Source organism: Biomphalaria glabrata, chromosome 1 (assembly GCF_947242115.1).
Source record: "Biomphalaria glabrata chromosome 1, xgBioGlab47.1, whole genome shotgun sequence".
Lineage (NCBI taxonomy): Eukaryota > Metazoa > Mollusca > Gastropoda > Planorbidae > Biomphalaria > Biomphalaria glabrata.
In genome coordinates, this window is record NC_074711.1 from 30,334,102 (window position 1) to 30,353,680 (window position 19,579).

Here is a 19,579-nt window from a genome sequence, read left to right on the forward strand (position 1 = left end):
TACCTTTTAACTTTTGAAATCTTTGAAGAGTCGTCTGCAGCTGATAGACAGACAAAAACATGGAAAAGTATTATTGACTGGGCAATTTGTCAATGTCTTCTTTCTTAAATATGAGTCATCTCTCTCTCTCTCTTTCTCTCTCTCTCTCTCTCTCTCTCTCTATCTATCTATCTATCTATCTATCTATCTATCTATCTATCTATCTATCTATCTATCTATCTATCTATCTATCTATCTATCTATCTATCTAATCTATCTATCTATCTATCTATCCCTCTATCTTGGAAGAGAGATATTTGGCAAGCTGGAGAGACTGACAATAAAATGTGTTTATTTCTTTGACTGTAAGCCTTTCTTATTGTTTGCTTTTAAAGACAACTTGTCGGGGAAGGGATGGCTTGTTAAGGAACTGGAGTAATTTGTCAAGACTGTTACATCGAATGTAGTCCATTGCTAAAAGCGGTCGTCATCTCTATATTTAACTCACTTTTTGCCCTGCTAACATCTTTTGTCTTCATCAAGGCTGGCACTTTAGTGTAGACCTGCCACAGAAGGAAATACTCCACAACACACGAAACCAGGTTCCACGCTGACAAAAAGATGGCACCATTTTCGACAGACCAGTCCATCACTTGCCCAGTGACTATAGGGGCCAGAATCTGGGTGCTGAGATCAATAGCTCGCATTGTGGCAGTCATGGCTGAGTGTAATAAAATAGTCTGTTTTAAGAGTTTGGCAGAACAGTAGACAAACATCGTAAACAAACAGGTTTGGTATACATTGGGAAATTGAAAGACACTCCTGTTTTACAGCACAAAGACACAAACATTCAAGTCTGGCATGGACATAGAAATACGATCCATTTCTATACTATTTGTTTCACACCGATCCTGATCAGAGTTTTTGTTCGCCAAACTGAAAACATTTTTAGATTTTTTTAATTTTTTTTTTTTTAATTAACGTTTGATACACTTCAATATGTCTTTAAACACAACTCTCGACAAGTCTTGATTGCTGTACAAACAATGTTCTCAGAGCTATAGCGTCTGGATATTTCTTTCACTCTGACCTACTCAAGACAGACACTGTAATAAGAAATAAAGGAACACTGAAGAGTAACCTAAAACAAGGCTTTATTAAACTAGAACGACACATGAACTGACGAAAGAGACTTGGACAGTAACACACTAAATCAATGTTGTGAACACATTCTCACGACGTTACACAAACATAAACAAATAGTAACTATTTCACCACATTCACCCCGCCTAGAATTAAAATAGCAAGTATAGTAATATAGTAGGCCAATAGCATAAATAAAAAGAGAATGCCAGTGCATGTAATACAATAGATCAATAAACAGTGTCGAAATATTAATTTCTCTTGTAAACATTAATAAATGGTGATACAAAGAAACCTAAAAACCAGTATCTGTTGTATGACTTATAAACAATTAATAGTTTCTGTTTTAAATATTAACAAATAGTGTAGTAAGTAAACATGCACGTAAGTAAGTGAAAAGTAAACTCTAGTATCAGTAGCAAGAGATCATGGGCGTAGCCAGGGAGGGGGGTTCTTGGGGTTCAAACCCCCCCCCCCGAAATGAAATCCCCCCCCTGGGGTCGGAACTTAGTGACTGATTTTTTGCTTTGATTTTGTTTATTTTAGGTGAGATTTTAATACTAAACCATCACTTGCCACAGCACAGCCAAGGGGGTTTTCTATATAAAAACCCCTACCAGGGGGGGTTTGAGTTTAAAACCCCTTTCCAGGGGGGTTCGAGTTTAAAAAACCCTACCGGGGGGGGGTTGAGTTTAAAATCCCCTACCAGGGATTTTTGCAGTTAAATCCCCCTCTTCTATAAAACAAAACAAAACAAATGCAAACGACAATCCCCTAATTCCAAGAGCACAGTTAAGAAAGATTTTGATTTTAAAACCCCTCTCCAAAATTTACGATTAACCCCCTCTTCAATATAAAAAAAAGCAAATTACACACTCAGAATTCTATGAGCGTATCCAAAGAGGTTTTGAGTTTACCTCCCCCCCCCCCTTTAAGTAGGGTTTAAGTTAAAAAAATATCTCTTCAATACCCGGTATAAAAAAAAGCAAATTACGCACTCAAAATGTTATGAGTGTAGCAAAATGGGTTTTGACTCAGTTTTGAGTTTAAACAACGCTTCAGCGGGGTTTGAGGGTAAAAAATACCTCTTTAATATTAAAAACAAAGCAAACTAAACATTCTAAATGTTATGAGTGTAGTCAAAGGGGTTTTGAGTTTAAACTCCCCGCAAGCGGGGTTTGAAGCTAAAAAATACATCTTCAATGTATATTAAAAGCAAAAGGCAACACTCAAAATGCTATGAGCGTTGCCAAAAGGGGTTTAAACTCCCTTTCAGAGGGGTTTGATGCTAAAAAATACCTCTTCAATATAAAAAAAAAGCAAATTACACACTAAAATTATTTGAGTATAGCCAAGCTAATTGGGGGTTTTGAGTTTTAATCCCTCTCCTACAAATGGCTTTTTAAAAAAGTTTAATACCCTTCCAGATGGTTTTGAGTTTAAAATCCCCCTACAGAGCGTTTTGAGGTGGAAAACCTCTATCTTCAATATTATTGTAGAGCAAACTACAGTTACTAAATTCTATGACCGTAGCTAAATGGGGATTTGAATTTAAAAAAAAAAAAAACAACTCCTGAGATTTTTTAGTTTAAAACCCCCAAACAGATGATTTTGACGATAAAACTTCTCTTTTCGATATAAAATCTAAAGCAAACTACAGTCACTTAATTCCAAGTGCGTTTTCAAGAGAGGTTACACATTTCACCAGTGGCGGGGCTCCATTAATAAAGTGCAGTGAATAGTCATCTGCCAAAATTGAAAAAAACTAAATGTGGCTCAACAAAGATAGCTAAGACAGCTCTTAGGAGTCAGTTATAGAGATCGGGTCTAAATAAAGGAAATCCTATGCCGAACTGGGAGTTGACACCTTAGTAAGATTGTGACAGAGCGTCGCATGAGGTTTGCGGGACATGTTCTCCGACAAAATGAATTACCCTATAAGAAAAGTTGCGATGACATCCTAGTACAACTTGTCGCCACACATTCATGAAGGTCCTCAGAGCAAGTGGGAAGAGGCTTCAGACATTACCAGTGACAGATTTTTTTGGAAACAGCCTGCCGCCAAATGTTCCGAACGGCGCGGTAGGGTCTAAAAGTCAGTAAGAATAACAGATTAGGTTTTTGAAATAAAACTTTTAATAGCAGGAAAATGCACCGTAGATACCTCAGAATATGCATTTTGTTGGCTTTCAATACCAGAAATAGTGCTTGGCGGCGGGGCTTCGCCCCGCGCTGGGGGAGCTCTTAGCGCTCCCCCAGACCCCCTTGCTGGCAATGGCGGGAGTCTACAATTTTTCCACTAACTCCAGGAAGAACCTATTCTAGGGCACAATAAATGGCTTCCGAAAGAATGATGGATCAGAATGTAATAAAGATTATGTACACACACACACACATATATACATATTTTTTAAAAAATTCGCCGGGGGGGGGCGGGGGGGGGGGGTTGTTGTTGTGCTGTTGTTCTACTTGTAGCTATTCCCCTCTCGTGCAGAAAGGATTGCACCTCCCTCGACATAAAGGACGTACCTCTGTCAGAATGGACGTACTCTGGCATCCCAACTAAGGAAAACAGCTGATTTAAACACTTTATGACAGTAGATGAGGACATATCGGGACATGGGTAGGCAAATGGGAAGCGTGAGTACTCATCCACCATTGTTAATAAGTATTTGTTGTGAGTAGCAGATGGGAGTGGCCCCTTAAAATCAATGCTTACTCTCTGAAATGGTTGGGTAGCCTTGATGAGGGTGCCTGAAAACTGTTTGAAGAATCTAGGCTTCAGTTCAGCGCAAGTTTTACATTGGTTTACCACTTTGCGGACGTCCTCGCAGGAAAAAGGTAAGTTCTTAGTCCGAACGAAATGGAGGAGTCTCGTGACCCCTGGGTGACAGAGGTTGTTGTGTAACAGTTTGAGGTCTTCTCCAGTCATTGCTGACGCAAAGTGGTTCCTTGAAAAGGTATCCGCCGCAGCGTTTTGTTTCCCGGGTCGATATACGACGTCATATTGGAAACAACTAAGCTCCAGTCGCCATCTTTGAATCTTTTCGTTTTTGATCTTGCCCTTGTTCTGCTGGTCAAACATAAAAGACACTGAGCGTTGATCTGTAACCAATGTGAAGGGTCTACTGATAAGGTAATGCTGCCATTTTCTCAGGGCTTCTACGATAGCGTATGCTTCCTTTTCCACTGCTGAGTGTCTGCGTTCACTATTAGTGAGTGTTCTTGAAAAGAAGGCGACAGGACGGCCGTCTTGATTAAGAGTGGCGGCAATCGCGATGTCAGAGGCATCTGTTTCGACTGTTAGTGGTCAATTGTAGTCTATCGTCGACACAGCAGCGTTTTCAAGTTCGTGTTTTAGCTGTTTAAAAGCATGTTGTACTTGTTCAGGGGGAGGAAAGGCTTTGTTGTTCACCAATAAATGGATCTTGTTGGAGAAATTTGGGATCCATTGAGAATAATAGGACAGTAGTCCAATCACCCGCTTTTGTGATTTCATGTCTTGTGGTGGAGGTAGGTTTCTCAATGCTTGAAATCTTTCGGGGTCTGGTCTTAATTGCCCTTGTGAGATTTCGTAGCCTAGGAGGCATACTTTTTTAGTCGCAATAGCACTTTTATCATTGTTGAAGGTGATACCGTACTTTTTAGCGGCATTGAGAAATCTCTGTAGATTCTGGTCGTGGCTAATGGAGTCAAGTCCGCAGATGGTAACGTTATCCACGTAAGCGAACGTGTCCTGTAGCCCTGCCTCCTCAATTATTGTGTTGATCGTCCTTTGAAATGCGGCGACTCCGTTTATCACTCCAAAAGGAATGCGGCAAAACTGATAAAGCTTTCCGCCAGCCTCGAACGCCGTGTACTGCTTTTCATCATCCCTGATAGGTATCTGGTGGTAAGCGCTTTTGAGGTCAAATGTACTGTACATTGAGTATTTAGATATTTCCTGCACCAGTTCATCAACTTTTGGCACGGGATACGCGTCGAGGTAAGTGAATCGATTGATGGTTTGGCTATAGTCGATAACCATTCTCTTTTTGTGCCTTTCATTCGTTGTTACAATTATCTGGGCTCGCCACGGGGACGTGGAAGGCTCAATAATTTTGTCAGATAAAAGTCTCTTGATTTCAGTCTGAATGAATTTGGAGTCAGGCATAGAATATTTTCTAGATTTAGTGGCTATGGGATGGCAGTTAGGAGCCAGATTAGCGAAGAGGCGAGGGGCTTCAACTCGTGCAGCTTTCAGCGTACAGACCTGGAGAGTGCTTCGTTTTCCTTCAAATGGGATCATCAGTTTTTCGTGCTGGCTGATGAAATCTAGCCCTAAGATTACATCAGATACTAGTCCATCTAGTAGTGAGAGCTTAACACTTTCATATTGTTCATCTTTGTACTTTATTTTAGCGAAAATATGGCCGTGAGTAGTGCGAGAAAGATGTGTAGAGGCCATGTAGATTCTGTTTCTGGACGTTTCTAATTTCCATTTGTACCTTTTAGCAATTGAAGAAGATATATAGCTTTCACTGCTCCCCGTATCTACGAGAGCCTTCAATGGTACTCCATTGACGAGTATTGAAATAGTAGATTTAGTAAGACCGGACGCTGGTGTCGATGCCCAGGAAGATCCAACGGTTGTAGTCCGAGACGTCTCATCATCTGCTTTCACTATGGCTGAGGTTATAGATTTGAGTGTCTGTCTGGTCGATCTACAGACTTTCTGGAAATGGCCCCTCTTACCGCACAGGTTGCATGTAGCGTCACGGGCCGGACATCTAAAGCGTTGATGTGGGCTGTTTCCACAAAAGAAACATCTTTTACTAGTCGCCGCACTCACCTCGTGTTCTACTTTTGTCGTTGGAGAAAGGCTCTCCTCGTCGGCGCTAGCTCCACAGGGAGTTTCAGAGTGGATGTTATACGCCATGGCATGGTTATGGGCATATTCAAGTTGTCTTGCCTCTTCATAGGCGCACTGTAGAGTTAGAGTAGATTTCTCTAAGAGTCGCAGCCTTATGCTGTTTGAAGCCAGTCCAGTAATGAAGGCGTCTCTTACGAAGATATCTCTGTGTTCTTCAGCGGTGACAGCTTTGAAGTCACAGTCTTTGGCCATACTTTTAAGCTTAAGTAGGAAGGAGTCAACGGTTTGTCCGTTCTCTTGTCGACAAAGAGTTATCATGTGCCGTGCAAAAATTTCGCTTTTAGGCTTCACGTAGACATTTTGTAGAACTTTGATTGATTCATCGAACGTGGTACACTCACTTATGTACTGAAATACGCTCGAAGAAACGTAGTTTTCCAGTAATTTCTTTTTGTCAATCTCGCAGTGAGAGACTGAGGAGATGAAATTCTCAAATGTTCTGAGCCAGTGCAGCCACTTCTCGGCAGCCGATGGCGAGCTAGGCTCTATGTCCAGCTCTTTTGGCCTAAATAGACGTTCCATTTGTATTACTACTTTTACTTACAGACTGAGAATAGTGTTGAACGAAAATCCAAAAAAGATACGTGAGGCACATAGATCCATGGAATTGAAAAATTCTAGTTTAATAAATTGTAATAAGAAATAAAGGAACACTGAAGAGGAACCTAAAACAAGGCTTTATTAAACTAGAACGACACATGAACTGACGAAAGAGACTTGGACAGTAACACACTAAATCAATGTTGTGAACACATTCTCACGACGTTACACAAACATAAACAAATAGTAACTATTTCACCACAGACACGGTTTCAATCAAATCGTATTCTTTGTAAACAGTTTAAACTTCTTTGAGATAAAAACGTTTTTTCTTCCATGTAAAGGATGTTTGTTTCTTGTAAAGGTAAACGAGGAGTAAGACAAAGACGACAATACAAAGTTGTAGAGAATGGCAACAAACTTTTAGAGTAGGCTTTAAAAACAACAACCAGGGATATTCTATTTAAAACACAATTTATTTACGTAAGATGCGATAAGTGCTTCTTTAGATATCTACTTTTTAAACTTTGTTAACGTACGTATTGTATCCCTACAACAAACGTAAGCCCCTCAAAAAACTTGTCAACTCTATGAAAGTGTTACTATTTTATGGATCAAGGCCATGTTTATCATGTTTAGATCGAAAGTTTGTTTATTTAGATATCTAGCACATTTGTTTTCTGAGAATGTTAATTACAACGCCAGTAACTGAAGCTTTTTCCAATTGTGAGTCTCAGTGCCGGATTTTGGTATTTGGAGGCCCAGGTGTACCTTTTTTTGTGGGAGGCCCTGAGGTTTTTTGTGAAGGTCCTGAGATAGTTTTTTTGTGGAGATCCTGATGTAGGTTGTGTGTGTGTGTGTGTGTGTGCAGGTCCTGATGTAGTTTTTTTGTGTGTAGGTCCTGAGGTAATTTTTATTGTGAAGGTCCTGAGATAGTTTGTGTGTGTGTGTGTGCAGCCCCCTTTCTACTTGAAGTTTTAACAAAAATAGGAGTAGGATTAGCAGTCTAGCTTGACACATGTGAAACAGGACAGTTTGATGTCGGGGAAGTGCGGTATGACTTGTCCGCGTGAATACCAAAACCAATAAATATAGTCATGGAATCAAATAGAAAGAACATGCGTTTTTCAGTGATTTAGCGAGAGAAGGCCTTGATTGGCAGAGTCACACGAGACGATTCGGTCTGGGACACTTCAGCACAGCAAGACAGTCCGGTACTGTGATGAGCCTAGCATGAGATAGAGAGACCAATACGGCTGTATGGTTATGAACAGTGAAACATTTGTAGTCAGTTAACGGTGTTGCTAAATTTGCAGTATGGCTGTAATTGTATAAAGTTCCTAGCCGGACATAACCCGCGGCCTGCAGCCCTTAGATTGTGTATTAGTAATCTAGTGCATTAGATTTAGATGTATGTTAAACTTAGCTAATGTTCCTTTCAAGTTTTTCTCTTTCGCCACGAAAATAAAAGTAGTTTTGCGATAATGGGTTTACCCGTTAAGCCGATACATCCATATCTATTAAAAACGAAAGGAGCGCGAGATGAATAGGATATAAAGTACAATTAAAACGGGTTTACCCGATTTGTTAAATGAATGGGATTTTTAAAGTACTCCAGGATGTCTAAATTCGCAGATATAAGGAACGAATTTATGTAAAAATGCTTTTGAAACACAAATTTTAAGGTTAATTTTATTGAAAAATGAAATCAATAGACTATATTTTATATTTTCATGTGTCAAAGTAAAAAACTATCTGTGCAAAGTGTAGTTTTAAAAATTAGATCTAGCTGTAGATCCTTTCGATCTAAACATGATAAACATGGCCTGATCCATAAAATAGTAACACTTTCATAGAGTTGACAACTTTTTTTTTGAGGGGCTTTGTTTTAGAACTACAATACGAACGTTACGGTTCCAGTTAGTACCCAAGGAACATTTATTCCAAGCTTTATCTAGATTGATCAAATGGTTTAGACTTCTATGCGGGACATACATACATATATACATACGCCTTACTTTCTACTTTATAGTATAAGATTAAAGGTATCACGTTGTTTTGGAACCCATGATGTCAAGTTCATGATTCCGACAGAGTTGGTTTATGTCGTATGGTACGGTGTTTGCAGAGTGCCTGATAGAGCCGTAAATGTGTGTCATTCTTGTGAAGAGAAAAGTACATTTTTTGTCAATTTAATCTCATTTCTATTTTATTCATGTATTTCATAAGCGTATTTTTTTTTATTTACACATTTTATATCAAATCACTCTGTGTGTCTGTCTTTCTGTCTACTCTCGTGGTAAAATTATTTCTACCGCACCCATTCTCGGATCAAGTTGAAACTTGAAACGAAAATTAATTGTACCTAGAGGAACATGACTCAATAATAATAAAAAAAAAATAAACAAATAGTCAATTTAGTCAATTATTTATTTAGTTTGAATCGAAAAGGGGAAATAACTTCTTCATTCTTGAGTGTTATATTTATAAGTGCGGAGTTCTTTCCCTTAGAAAAGATTGTTTTGTTTTTTGTTTTTTTTACAAAAGGGATTTTTATATTTTGTCTGTTTTCTAATGTGAAGTAGTGAGGTCATGTGTGTCGTAAGTCCGGCACTGGTCTCATGAAAACGCATGTAGACATTGCGTTATCATTAACTACATCAATCTAGTTGACATGTTATATAACAGAGAACACAATAGACAGTAGGATGACTCTGTGACGTGTGCAAGGAAGACATAAAGATGACTCCATTCTGTGCGTGAAGAGAAGGTACAGGAATGTGGTAAACAATGTTAGAGACTTCGATCTATCTTAGCCACACTTTCTTCATTACAGCTGGCTTTGTGTTTGAACAAAACAACAAGCTTCAGTAACATTTACCAAAGTTTACAGCTCGTTGGACGTTGAAGCTAAAACATAGTTCTTAAAATAGCTATTTATAGCTGTTATGTATCTGATGTGTTTGTGAACTAGGCTGTTGTGTATTGGATGTGTTTGTGAACTAGGCTGTTGTGTATTGGATGTGTTTGTGAACTAGGCTGTTATGTACTTGATGTGTCTGTGAACTAGGCTGTTGTGTATTGGATGTGTTTGTGAACTAGGCTGTTGTGTATTGGATGTGTTTGTGAACTAGGCTGTTGTGTATTGGATGTGTTTGTGAACTAGGCTGTTATGTATTGGATGTGTTTGTGAACTAGGCTGTTATGTACTTGATGTTTGTGAACTAGGCTGTTGTGTATTGGATGTGTTTGTGAACTAGGCTGTTATGTACTTGATGTGTTTGTGAACTAGGCTGTTGTGTATTTGATGTGTTTGTGAACTAGGCTGTTATGTACTTGATGTGTTTGTGAACTAGGCTGTTGTGTATTGGATGTGTTTTTGAACTAGGCTGTTATGTACTTGATGTGTTTGTGAACTAGGCTGTTGTGTATTGGATGTGTTTGTGAACTAGGCTGTTGTGTATTGGATGTGTTTGTGAACTAGGCTGTTATGTACTTGATGTGTTTGTGAACTAGGCTGTTATGTACTTGATGTGTTTGTGAACTAGGCTGTTGTGTATTGGATGTGTTTGTGAACTAGGCTGTTGTGTATTGGATGTGTTTGTGAACTAGGCTGTTATGTACTTGATGTGTTTGTGAACTAGGCTGTTATGTACTTGATGTGTTTGTGAACTAGGCTGTTATGTACTTGATGTGTTTGTGAACTAGGCTGTTGTGTATTTGATGTGTTTGTGAACTAGGCTGTTATGTACTTGATGTGTTTGTGAACTAGGCTGTTGTGTATTGGATGTGTTTTTGAACTAGGCTGTTATGTACTTGATGTGTTTGTGAACTAGGCTGTTGTGTATTGGATGTGTTTGTGAACTAGGCTGTTATGTACTTGATGTGTTTGTGAACTAGGCTGTTGTGTATTGGATGTGACCATCATGTGTTAAGTTTTATGGTTCTGACTTAAGGGTGCAGTGGCGTAGCTAGGGATTTGGGTGCCCGGGGGGCTTGACCTCTTTAGGGGCCCCTGCATTTAGACATTTGACATCATGACATGATAATGGCGTAATATTTTGTAAAAACAAATTTCGGACACTCATTTGGGGGCACCCCCTCCAATGGGGTCCTGGGAAATTTTCAAATTTGGAGCCCAATCTCTCCCACCCGAGTTTTTTTTTCTTAGTGTGTAACTTTTTTCAACAATTGCGTCTTTACAATCCTCTCTCCTTTGATCAATCAGTTAGTCGCTACTATTTAGTTTTGACTCCTTTTATTTTTACTTCTCCCCAACGTACTGTGTCATGTGAACAGAGAATTGTTTGTACTCAGAAGCCAAACTTGAGGGAAGAGTTGCGGATCCCCCTCTTCGTATGACACGGAAACTATATTTAAAAAATGTCATAAATACACTCGTACAAACGAAACCAACAAAATGCAGTCCTCAAGTCGTTATGGCTGTTATAAACTAGTTTCAAGGGGCGGAGTCTTGCGACATTAGCAGTACAAGGGTGCTATTCGGCATTTCTTTTTACCCTGAGCGACTGAGCAACCAGAAACCATTTTTAAATATTTGTAGAAAATTCAATTCTACTCCACTATGTTTGGTATGTCAAGCTGACCAGACCTACTTATACTACACTATGTTTGGTATGTCAAGCTGACCAGACCTACTTATACTACACTATGTTTGGTACGTCAAGCTGACCAGACCTACTTATACTACACTATGTTTGGTACGTCAAGATGACCAGACCTACTTATACTACACTATGTTTGGTACGTCAAGCTGACCAGACCTACTTATACTACACTAAGTTTGGTACGTCAAGCTGACCAGACCTACTTATACTCCACTATGTTTGGTACGTCAAGCTGACCAGACCTACTTATACTACACTAAGTTTGGTACGTCAAGCTAACCAGACCTACTTATACTCCACTATGTTTGGTATGTCAAGCTGACCAGACCTACTTATATTACACTATGTTTGGTATGTCTAGCTGACCAGACAAACTTATACTACACTACTAAACTATGTTTGGTATGTCTAGCTGACCAGAACTACTTATACTACACTATGTTTGGTACGTCAAGATGACCAGACCTACTTACACTACACTATGTTTGGTACGTCAAGCTGACCAGACCTACTTATACTACACTATGTTTGGTACGTCAAGATGACCAGACCTACTTATACTCCACTATGTTTGGTACGTCAAGCTGACCAGACCTACTTATACTACACTAAGTTTGGTACGTCAAGCTGACCAGACCTACTTATACTCCACTATGTTTGGTACGTCAAGCTGACCAGACCTACTTATACTCCACTATGTTTGGTATGTCAAGCTGACCAGACCTACTTATATTACACTATGTTTGGTATATCTAGCTGACCAGACAAACTTATACTACACTACTACACTATGTTTGGTATGTCTAGCTGACCAGAACTACTTATACTACACTATGTTTGGTACGTCAAGATGACCAGACCTACTTACACTACACTATGTTTGGTACGTCAAGCTGACCAGACCTATTTATACAACACTATGTTTGGTACGTCAAGCTGACCAGACCTACTTATACTCCACTATGTTTGGTATGTCAAGCTGACCAGACCTACTTATACTACACTATGTTTGGTACGTCAAGCTGACCAGACCTACTTATACTCCACTATGTTTGGTACGTCAAGCTGACCAGACCTACTTATACTACACTATGTTTGGTACCTCAAGCTGACCAGACCTACTTATACTCCACTATGTTTGGTATGTCAAGCTGACCAGACCTACTTATATTACACTATGTTTGGTATGTCTAGCTGACCAGACAAATTTATACTACACTACTACACTATGTTTGGTATGTCTAGCTGACCAGAACTACTTATACTACACTATGTTTGGTACGTCAAGATGACCAGACCTACTTACACTACACTATGTTTGGTACGTCAAGCTGACCAGACCTATTTATACAACACTATGTTTGGTACGTCAAGCTGACCAGACCTACTTATACTCCACTATGTTTGGTATGTCAAGCTGACCAGACCTACTTATACTACACTATGTTTGGTACGTCAAGCTGACCAGACCTACTTATACTCCACTATGTTTGGTACGTCAAGCTGACCAGACCTACTTATACTACACTATGTTTGGTACCTCAAGCTGACCAGACCTACTTATACTACACTATGTTTGGTATGTCAAGCTGACCAGACCTACTTATACTACACTATGTTTGGTACGTCAAGATGACCAGACCTACTTATATTACACTATGTTTGGTACGTCAAGCTGACCAGACCTACTTATACTACACTAAGTTTGGTGCGTCAAGCTGACCAGACCTACTTATACTACACTATGTTTGGTACGTCAAGATGACCAGACCTACTGGCTAGCTTCTCCTCATTTCGTTCACAGATCTCCACAATCCAGTCCTTTTCAACTGCGATGTTGTTGGCGATGGTGGCCAGATTGGCCGCTGAAGCCAGCACGATGATGAGAGTGTAGGCCACGTAGCGTGTCCACTCTCCAATGTCCAGGAGTTCCTCCTTGAACATAAGGAAACAGTAGATGACAGCGGCACACAGGATGACTAGTACGTTTTGTAGTACTATGGAGAGTCTAGCAGCTGGAGAGGGAAAATATGGATGCATGGGAGTAAACGTCTATTTTTAGCCAATGTTGAAAGAGGAAATAACATAAACAATAGCACTATCAAAAAACACTTAGTAATTCTAAAACAGTCTAATGCTGTAATATTTTACTCAAACTAAACTTATCAAATGAGTAAGATGAACATCAGTGTTTAAAAAAAAAGCACCAAATTGTTCTATACCATCTCTAGTCATATTGAGGTAGGAAGAAATTCAATTTATACAATCTTCTTGTAAAGGTGAAGATAATGGAATTTTTTTTTAAATTTTGAGTAACTATGAAAGTAGTAAGTACGAACTTAAGATTATCTTCAAGAATTTTGAGTGCATAATTTGCTTTTTTTTTTAATATTGAAGAGGTATTTTTTAGCTTCAAACCCTGCTGAAGGGGGATTTAAACACAAAACCCTTCTTGGCTACGCTCATAGAATCTGGTGACTGATGAAATGGATAGTCTTATATTGAAGAGGGGATTTTATCGTTAATTTCGGAGGGGGTTTCAAAATCTTCCTTAGCTATGCTCTTGGAATTTGGGTATTGGGGTTTACATTATTTTTTTGTTTTGTTTTTGTTTTATAGAAGAGGGGGATTTAACTGCCAACACCCTGCTAGTGGGTTTTAAACTCCAAACACCTTGGCTATGCAGGGGCAAGCAATGGTTTAGTTTTAAAATCTCACCTAAAATAAACAAAATCAAAGCAAAATCAGTCACTAAATTCCGATCCGATTTCATATCGGTGTGTGTGTGGGGGGTGGGGCCTCCTGGGGGAGGGGTGGAGCCCCCCCCCTCCATGGCTACGCCAATGATCCAGCGTATAATGTTCCTGTACCACTTTTTATTTGTTAAACTCTTCACTAAGTACAAAGAAACATTGAAGACGAGGACTGGAATTCTCGAAAAAAAAAAGACATAGCCAGATTTAATTTTTAATATCTTAAAAACTATAACAGTGTAATCACAGTTTTTTTTAATATATGTTTTAGAATTATACCGATGTAATCCTAGCAGTAGATATATGCTATTATAAACACTTTGTGTATTAAATAACACTTAAAAAAAACACATTTCGTATAGTAACTATAGTTGGTTCTTAACATTTTTATAGTCTTTTTTTTTTCTTTTCATAAGTATTATTTTAATTAAAAATGCATTTTTTAAAACTATATGTTATTAATTTAAGAACGAAAAAAAAAAGGGGGGGGGGGGGTAAATCAGCTAATTTCACGCACCTCTAATTCTTGTGGAGTTATCTACCCAGTCACCAATGAGCGGTCCTCCAAGCAGTACAGTTGTTCCCATGGTCAGCCCATAAATAGCTGTTAGTTGAAGCGAGTCCGGTGTGATGTGCACCATAAATATACCAACAGCAAAGATCCACATACGATCGCCCTAAATATAAGGAAAGATAAGCAGGGTATGTCCTAGGTTAAAAGCGTCGTTGATCAAAGACATCAAACTGTCACTAATTTCAGATTGCTCTTTATTACAGTCATCTCCCTTGTATTGTGTTTACGTTAGATGTCGGGCAAAATGTCCTCGTTTGGGAGTTGAGTAAACAAAATGACGTTTCCTGTAGACCTATCGATCTGTTTCGGTGTGACAGCAAGGCTCAATAGTTTCTTCGGTCAATGGCTAACAGTATACTTCGCGGTCACCTTCAAAGCTCAACCTCCACGGATTCACTCCAACTGATTCGAGAAGCAAGCTTTAAGTGAAAATTGGGCAGTTGGCAGAATTATTATTTTTTTTGATAAATTGATCAACAGTCAGTTTCACATCTGAGTATTCTTCATATGTGTTTAGTGATGTTCATTTTTTTTTAAAGTCTTTTTAGCGGCCCCCGAAAGGGGAAAAGACGCTATTAGTTTTGTGCAAAATGTCTGTCCGTCTGACCGTCTGTCCGTCCGTCCCGTTTAGATCTCGTAAACTAGAAAAGATAATGAAAATCCGACATCACAATATTTTAGACCATTCAAAGTTCTGATGCAACGGCTACTTTTGTTTTTCTGAAAGCGAAAAATCTAATTTTTAAAATCAGTTATGCAAGCAGTTTTTTAAAGAGAAAAAGCTAATTAGTATGCATTAAAAGTTAGACCTAAATTAAAACGAATAGTAATCTTGTAAACTTCTGTTTCGTAAATTTCGTTCTGCATTATACAGAATTTTATATTTTTTATTTATTGAGCATTCGAATAAGAGATTGGGCCTTTTCAAAACAATTACATCAATTATAAGACATCAGTTAGGCCAGGAGTGGCGCGGTAGCTGAGCGGTAAAGTGCTTGGCTTCTGAACCGGGGGCCCCGGGTTCGAATCCTGGTGAAGACTGGGATTTTCAACTTCGGAATCCTTAGGCGCCTTTGAGTCCACCCTGCTCCAATGGGTACCTGATATTAGTTGGGGAAAAGTAAAGGCGGTTGGTCGTTGTGCTGGCTACATGACACCCTCGTTAACCGTAGGCCACAAAAACAGATGAACTTTACATCATCTGCCCTATAGACCACAAGGTCTGAAAGGGGAACTAGTTAGGCCAGGTTCACATCTAGCTTTGCATTCACTTGCACCTATCCTTTGATCTGCTGTACCGTTGGGGCACAACACAAGATCTGTCAACCTTCTTTCTCCATTCTTATCTCTCATTTGTCTTTGATTTAATTTCATTTGGATGTTCTTTCTGAAAATATTGAAGCCTGCCTGGGTGGACAACTTCGGGGGCTGATTTTGAGTTTGTGTTTCCACACAAACTGTCTTTGTAATCTTGTTTTATTTCTGTCATTAAGTTAAATAACACATGGGGATGTCGTGGCTCATTGGTAAAGCGATGGGTCTCGAGTTCTCGGGGAAGACAGGGATTTTTAATTACATGATTTTTAAGAAGCCCCTAGTCTAGCCAACTTTAATAAGTACCTGACATTAGTAAGTAAAAGTAAAGGCGATTGGTCGTTGTGGTGACTACATGAAACATTCATTAACCATTGGCCATGTAAACAATTGACCCTTTACATCATCTGTAAGTGTCTGAAACCCAGTTATATAAATGAGTCTACAAATTTGGTGTTATGTTTTTATATTTTTTACCATATAAATTAAACCTTGTTTCTTAGGTTTATAAACAAAAGTCTTGTTTCTAGGGTTTAATCTTACTTTATCAGGCTACTTCCTGAACTTAGAACATTTCTTGTATGCTATTTCACTCAAACGTTAGTGTGTAACATTTCACTTAACACATTAGTGTGTAACATTTCACTTAACACATTAGTGTGTAACATTTCACTTAACACATTAGTGTGTAACATTTCACTTTAAAAAATACTTCTACATATTAAAAACCTTTTTATTGAACATTAGTTTTTTTTTACCCCCCAAAAAAATTACAAACTTGTTTTAGTTCTAATATTAATCATGTCAAAATGTAGGGATTCAATCAATTATAATCTTATATAGAAAGTATGCTGCTGTACTAACCCATGCAGTCAAGAAATGACTCAGATAAACCAGTAAGCTTGTGCCACAGATCCCAGATCTTTTGTTTGGCTCGCCTGAAATATTAAGGACACAGAAAAACAACATTTGTTAAAATGTTTGTTGTGGGAACAACATCTTATCTTATATTTTTCAATGTGAACAAAAGTCTTAGAAACCTTAAAAATATAAGAGAGAAAGAGAGAGAGAGAGAGAGAGAGAGAGAGAGAGAGAGCTTAGGCGGCTTTAGCAGTACGCAGGGCCCAAGGAGAATAATATACAAGGTACCGACAGAGTGAGCGTCAACAATACCTACACTACCACAACGCCCACCTTCAATGCAGCAACTGTAGACCTTATAACATGTATGTACCATAGCAGGATTTCTAGTCACTGGCTTACGTTTGAAGTGTACTTGATCTTTGTTCTTATAATGATTTAGTGGCCTTTTGAACCAGCTCAATGATCAAAAACATTTTGCTCGGATTATTAACAAACTAGATACCAGCTTTACATCAACTCCACCCGATGGAGCTGCCAAATGTGTTTAATTATGGTGGAAAACCAGAAAACTATAATAAAAGTAACATCGTCTGTGGCTTTCACGGTGGCAGACGGAAGTTTACTTTTCTGGCTTTCAGTGTAGCTTGAACTGTGATTAACTTACATCTATAATAAGTCGTAACGATTCACCAAAACAAAATGTACGAAATAAACAGACATGTGTTTTAATGAACATAAAGAATAGAATCAATTATAATACTACTATCCAGCCATATGCCGCTGGCCCTACAGATAGTTATCACTGAATATATCCATGTATGAAATTGAATATAGTCACTACGAAACTCAAAAAAACAATTTCTCATATAGTCCTCTTTGTACTAATCTCAAAAAGTAACTGCCAGAATGACCGAGTCAATGTAAGGCAGACACTAAATACATTTGAGAACATCACATGTATACTGTTCACATTCAGACCTGGGGGTATATAAACAAAGGATTATAACTCTTCCATTCCAAAATATCAACAAAATAGTAAAATATTCACTCTTGCCATATCTGCCCCTGACAAGAAGCAAAGAATTGAAGTACTCACACTGGGTTCCTAATGTTCATAATGTTATAAACCTGGTGGTGGCACAGATGGGGGTAGTGGTGTGAGTGTAGTCAGCCGACGCAAATCGCCCCAGGCCAGCGCTAGACGAGCGGTCAACCGTGACGAGTTACGACTGTCAGCCGAGACGAGTGTCAACACGGCGGTTCGGGAAGGATCGACGGCGGTCCGGGAAGGATCGACGTCGTGAACAGAGCTCAGGAGCGTCACGAGAGTTGTAGTCATCTGACCACCTAGAAACGTCGAGCGGCGTTCTGTTCGGTTCGAGAAGGCCAGTAGGGACCCTATATAAGAGCGGAGGTGACGCAGTCAAGACGGGTTCAGAAAGCGGGTTCACGACAGGAGTTCAAAACACGGTCGACTACAGCACAGTTCAACGGTGTGGTTCTGTACGGAGCATTGCGACGGTTCAGTGCGGAGTACTGTCAAGTACAGTTGAGACGAACGGCGTCTTGATCTTGGTCTGTGATCGAGTCCGACACAACGAGCCCAAGTGTGTGAAGTCAGTCCTGAACTGTTGAACCCAGTGCAAGCCCGGAACGAGACGGAGAGGCCAGTGCAAGACTTGATACGGCGGAACGGTGTTATCGGAGAGATATTTGTTATCGCAGAGCTATTTGTACTGTTCTACGTGCTGCCAATTGTACAGTTTTGGCTGTTATTTATGGACATTAAACCTTTACGTTATTTTGGAGCCCTGACTTGTCAAGTTCTTTAAGTTGGTGGTGTATGGTGCAGTTTGCAGAGAGCCTGGATAGTGAGATTCGTAACAATAATATTAGGAATCTCACACATTTACCTATTAGTCTGTTGGAACATTGGGGCACAACACAAAATCTTTTGACAATCGTTCTACATTCGTCCCTGTCTTTTGCCTTTGATAGAATCTCTTTCAATAACAGGCCCGTCCGTCTTCCAGTCACTTTGTCTGCCTCTTCTTCTTTTTCCTGCTACTGTTCCCTGGAGGAAGGTTTTAGGAATCCACGTCCCACTAAATGTGCGGTCCTAATTCCGAACTAAAACTGACGACATGTAGGACAGAAATATGTCTCAGAGGCCATGACTGTGTCCCCACGTGCTGTGCAGAGCAGCTCTCTTTTCCTCCGAAATAGTATTTTAAAAGCAAAAAATCATGATGGGACTTTTCATAAACATAGTTGCCCAAAATGTGTTTCTAAAACATTGAGTAACAAGTCCTGGGTTATAAAAACCGTTTCGGAAGCAACCCATTACAGCATAATTCAGTCTTTAAAGGATTGCGTTAACGGTACATAAGAATGTGTGACACAAGTCTCGACAATTTGTATGGTGCAATGACAGAGACAAAAATATCTCTCCAATTCTTCCCTTCTCCTTTCAGACGCGAGGATTTAGGCTGTTATAACACTTGTCACACCCAAAGGCCGCCACTGGAAAGAGACAAAAAGAGAGAATGACGGAGAGACACAGATTGAGAGGCAAACAAAATGAAAAAAGAGAGAGAGAGAGAGAGAGAGAGAGAGAGAATGTCAAAGCCACACCAAGATATTGAAGGTCCACAAAATGTCATTGCATTGCCTTTTTTTGGGCTAATAAATCTTGATGAAAAAATCTATTTCCACTACCTTTTCCCCTCGCCAGTAAGTGAAGTAAAAATCAAGTCATACGCATCCATTCATTCTGTCATGTCTATACATTGATTGTGTCATACATTCATTTTGTCATGCCCATCCATTCATTCTGTCATGCCTTTACATTCATTCTGTCATGCCCATCCAT

At 39.3% G+C, this 19,579-nt stretch overlaps 1 protein-coding gene across 3 annotated transcripts in view; it reads right to left on the reverse strand.

Moving 5' to 3' along the window:
- Window positions 1-19,579, reverse strand: part of LOC106079283 (solute carrier family 40 member 1-like) — a 34,704-nt gene that overhangs the window by 8,210 nt on the left and 6,915 nt on the right. For 2 of the 3 annotated variants that reach the window (XM_056031929.1, XM_056031911.1), the window contains exons 3-7: window positions 16,708-16,781; window positions 14,473-14,632; window positions 12,978-13,217; window positions 488-700; window positions 4-40 (exon numbers count right to left, since the gene is read on the reverse strand). In XM_056031929.1, coding sequence (XP_055887904.1) covers window positions 4-40; window positions 488-700; window positions 12,978-13,217; window positions 14,473-14,632; window positions 16,708-16,781 — 724 coding nt within the window. The remainder of the gene's footprint in view (window positions 1-3; window positions 41-487; window positions 701-12,977; window positions 13,218-14,472; window positions 14,633-16,707; window positions 16,782-19,579) is intronic. The other variant, XM_056031919.1, reaches the window with a different exon arrangement.